Raw genomic sequence first — 4,742 nt, forward strand, 5'->3', positions numbered from 1 at the left:
TTGAGCCCAGGAGTTTGAGGTTGCTGTGAGCTAGGCTGACACCACGGCACTCTAGCCCGGGCAACACAGTGAGACTCTGTCTCAAAAAAAAAAAAAAAATCACCCAAGGTGCTTGTTAAAATGCAGGTTCATGCCTCCCTTCTGGGGTGGGGCCTGGCAATCTACATTTCTAAACAAACCCCTCTGGTGCTTCTCATGTGGTTGGACCTCACCTTGAAAAACACTGAGGTAGAATTTCTTGGGTTTCTTGGGTTAACATAATTCAAGTTAGTCAATGAACTAGAAATTCATGTGTCTTTTCATTCCTCTTTATCACATGATTTCCCCCTAATAATAGGTTTCATACAGCATATGTATAAAGTATATTAATAGTAATATCTTCTAAATGGAGCATTTGATTAGTTTTAATCTCAGTCCGCATGCTGTATAGCCGTGCAGTTGCTGATGAAGAGAGATCATTTGCTCTGAATTCTTGGTTCAGCCAAAGCATTCTTCTCCAAGGTTAGAGCAGTGGTTCTTAAGGGTTGGTCTCCAGGCTGGCATCATCATCCTTATCATCTGGGAACTTGTAAAAAATGCAAATTCTTGAGTCCCATCCCAAGCTTAGTAAATTAGAAACTGTGGGCATGGAACACCTAATCAGTGTTTTAACAACCTGTCAGGTGATTCAGATGTGTGCTAAATTTGAGAATCACTGGGTCAGAGGATCAAATGTATGGGAAGTCTGAGAATCAGATAGCTTTTCATGTCTGTCTTTCTCTGGTTCTCTTGAGGCTAAAATGTTATAAACCTGTTGGCAGCTTTCCTGCCATTTAGGAACTGTTAAGTTGAAACAACTGAGTTGTGACAGCATTAACGTGAAGATCTAAATGTTCTTAGAGCTCAGATTTTGGCATTAAGATGGTTTTAGGATATTTTAGGATCTACATCCTATCAGTGGAATGTTGTCAACATTCTAATAATTAGTGGTGACTATAAAAACAAAGTATTGATGGCTCATGAATACTAAACTTTCATCAGTCCCCAGACACCTTTAAAGATAAGTTTTTTGACAACAGAAGTCTGTGTTGAAATCTGAAACCTCCATTGTTTATTTTGATCAAAGTACCTATCCAGGTAGCAAGCATGTTTCTGTGATGAAGGAATTGACTTTTATAAAGAAAACTTTTGTTTTTTCAAACCTCTTTTCTCTTAGGCGTTTTGGAATAATGGGACTCTACAAAGGCCTTGAAGCCAAACTGCTGCAGACAGTACTCACTGCTGCTCTCATGTTCCTTGTTTATGAGAAACTGACAGCTGCTACCTTCACAGTTATGGGGCTGAAGAGTGCAGGCAAGCACTGACACGCCTCCCAGTGGGAAGTATGGAAGATGCTGGAGATGGGGAGTTCCCTTCTGAGTGAAGAGAAGCGATTTTCCTTTTACTCTGACTTCCTCCACCACAAATTTTACCCTCACTGGCTTGAAAGGCATCTAAGGGTAAACAGGGAGTATAGCCAGCTGAGACTGTTGCCACTTTAGTTTTTATAATGGCCGGTTGGATTTTAGGGTGGTGGTTGGACTAATATAAAAAGAAAACATTATTGAAAACCTAAAAATGAAAGTTTGTGGAGGTTTATTGGTTTTCTTAAGGGGAATGGACTATTTTGCTCTCGTGTATAATCTGTTTCAATATTTCTTAAATATACCACCTGTTCTCTTTCCCTGAACTCTTCCCTAGGTTTTAGGACAAACTTAATAACATGCAGTTCTCCTCAGATATTTTTGTATGTCTTAATCTTGGTATTTTCCTCACTAAAAATAATATTATGACTGTGCCATGGGTATGACTTTATTTTCTTTGGGCTTTTTTTTCTCCTGCTTAAGGACAGGTGTCTTTTTTAGTACATGAGCTGTTTATTTTGTGGGGAAATGAAAATTATTAATCTCAAATGATTCTCTTATAAACTATTTATAAATGTCACTTATTCATTAGTGTTTGACATTATTTTTAAAATATTTGTTTTGAATCAACTCTTTGGTTACAAAAGGCTTGAGGTTTTATGTCCATCCATATGGGCCCCAATCAGTCAAGCCCCAATAAATTGTCAGCACAGAAGACATTCTTGAAAAGTTGCCCTCTATTAAGGTACTACATTGGGTTTGCAACCAGATGGTAAAAATCATGAAACTCCGGGATATTATCTCCCTTTATAACCTCTTGGCATAGGATGTATATTTTGAGAATAAACATCTGATTGAGGTTATTTCATTTGGAAACCTTCCTTAGAGTCCTGCTGAAAGTGTGGTCCATCAGACATTAGCATTGCCATCAGCTGAGAGCTTGCTTGCATGCAGCCCAAACCTTATGATTCATACTCTACAGTTTAACCAGATCCTCAGGTGATTCATATCCACACTAAAGTTCAGGCCCCTGAGCCAACAGAAGAAGTGATTGGTTTTGATCGTAGAAACCAAGGTAAAGATAGTTCTCAAAGGAATGATAGACTAATGTATTAAAAAGACCTCTGAAAACATACAGGAGTCCTACCTATCTCGTCATTTGCTTTCACCTCATAGCATATTGTTAAGGTAGTAGGACTTTTATCATGTAGCTAGGAGTAGATTTAGACATCTCAAAAAAAAAAAGCCCATGAGTCAGTCAGAGGAAATAATAATGAAATATTTCATTATTTAGGATTTAGTTCAGTTTTCAGAGTGGAAATTTCTTTCTCTTATTCCCCTCTTTAGCCCCCATGGTAATTTCAAAATATATGGTTATTAAACTAGTAGTAATTGAAAGATCATTGTGTTGCTCTAGAAAATAAAAATTAAGCTGGGCACGGTGGCTCACACCTGTAATCCTAGAGACTCTGGAGGCTGAGGCAAGAGGATCACCTGAGCCCAGGAGTTTGAGGCTGTAGGTAGCTATGATTGTGCCACTGCACTCCAGCCTGGGTGACAGAGTGAGACCCCATCACAAAATATGTGTATATATAAATTAGCAAGAGTGAATAATCTGGAAACAAAACTGAGCATTCATCCCTATTTAAACCAGAGAATTGAAGACAAAATTGTCTTTACTGCTTTTTATTTTACTTTGTGTGTGTCTGTGGTGGACCTTGGGTGGGAAGCACAAAACTATTATCTTTCTGTACAGGAGAAGAATGATCATAAAAGTGTATGTGTGTTTTGTTACTGTTTTTATTATGCTGTTCGCTTTGAAATTTGAATTTTGAGCTCATTGTGGGTTGCTAGAATAATTTCCAACTCATATAGCTACATTGGTGTTTATGATGTGAGAATGTATTTGATGCTTCTTCTTTTTTCTGATTTTAGGAGGAAACAATCTAACATTGAGGTTTTGTGGTCCTTTATTCTTTTCATTTTTTAATTTTCTTTCAGTGTCTTGATGTAATGACTTTTTTCTTTTTTATTTCTTTTTTCTTTGTTTTAATTTTCTTTCAGGAGGTTTTATGTTCCTTAGGTAGTTTATAGACTCACTAGTTGAAAGTATAATAGGTAGTAACTCACCTAGTTTGGTAACCTTTGGTTAATAATAAATCGTTTGAGAAAACTAAGGAGCTGAAGTCCATACTAAAGAAATAGAAAATTTTTCTTTTTGATTCTTTGTGCAATTTCTCTAGAATATGCAGATTAAGAACTTTAGAAATTACACTAGGGTCACTGCAGTTGAAAATTTAATTTCTGTAAATATTTAATCTGTTTTGAAGCAGATACTGTAATATTTCTACCCTTGTCTATTATACAGTTCAGTATAAAATGCAGAAATAGGATTTATCATAAGAACATATTCAGTGGGAGTTAGAAATCTTGGGTTTTATTCCCAGCTCTGCCACCAACTAGCAAATTATGTCATCACCTTGTGCTTCAGCTCTTTGATAAGTGGAGGTAATAATACTCACTGCCCACTTCAGAGGATGTTGGAGAGCTAATGATGTCAGCTAAATCCCTTTATGACCAGGGAATAGGGAAGAGCTGAGTGAAACTTAAGACAGTGCATAGATTTATATAGCAATTTCCCTTCTCAAAGCTTATACACTTTCTCATTTTATAATTCTGGTATCTGTGTGAAATAGGTAGGGACAAGTAGCAACATCCCATTTAATTAACTAGGAAATTGTGACAGAACTATCAGATGACTTGCCTCTTTGGAGCCAGGCTAGAGTCGAGTTTCCTGCAGTCTAGTGTAATGATTAAGAGAATGGGTTCTGGAATTAGGCAAATCTAGGTTCAACCTCTGGCACTACTCTTTCCCATCTGTGGGAACAAAGCAATTACTGAACTTTTATGAGATATTTTATGAAACTCAACTGTCCTCAACTGTGAAATAGAGGTCTTGGTAAATCTACCTCATAGGGTGCTTGTGAGGATTAAATGAGATCATATACATAAATTGCTAAGCACAGTGCTTGCCATATGAGAAGAGCAAGATAAATGTTAACAATAACTGTTGTTATTATCATCATCATTATTATTATTATTATTATTGATTGAGGGTATGGCTGTTTGAATAGATGTAACTGTGGTCTAGTGGAAGGCACTCTGGATTTTGAGCCAGACTTGGTTCCAGTGTTCATTCTAGCACTTAATAGCATTGTGGCCACAGACAAATCACTTAACCTTTCTGAGATTGTCTTCATCTGTTAAATAGAAATGATTACCTCTCAAGGCTGTTCTGAGGATTAAATAGGAGATACAGATATGTGAAAGCATCTGGCATAGTATATGGCATATGTAGGT

General features: G+C 36.9%; 1 protein-coding gene across 1 annotated transcript in view; it reads left to right on the forward strand.

Annotated features, from left to right (window-relative positions):
• The window catches only part of SLC25A17 (solute carrier family 25 (mitochondrial carrier; peroxisomal membrane protein, 34kDa), member 17), a 65,600-nt gene extending 63,506 nt beyond the window's left edge, over positions 1 to 2,094 (forward strand). Inside the window, exon 9 of the mRNA XM_012638102.1 lies at positions 1,196 to 2,094. Coding sequence (XP_012493556.1) covers positions 1,196 to 1,343 — 148 coding nt within the window. The 3' untranslated portion in view covers positions 1,344 to 2,094. The remainder of the gene's footprint in view (positions 1 to 1,195) is intronic.
• Positions 2,095 to 4,742: the final 2,648 nt, after the last annotated feature.

The sequence above is a fragment of the Propithecus coquereli genome, unplaced genomic scaffold (genome assembly GCF_000956105.1).
Source record: "Propithecus coquereli isolate 6110/MARCELLA unplaced genomic scaffold, Pcoq_1.0 Scaffold126, whole genome shotgun sequence".
Lineage (NCBI taxonomy): Eukaryota > Metazoa > Chordata > Mammalia > Primates > Indriidae > Propithecus > Propithecus coquereli.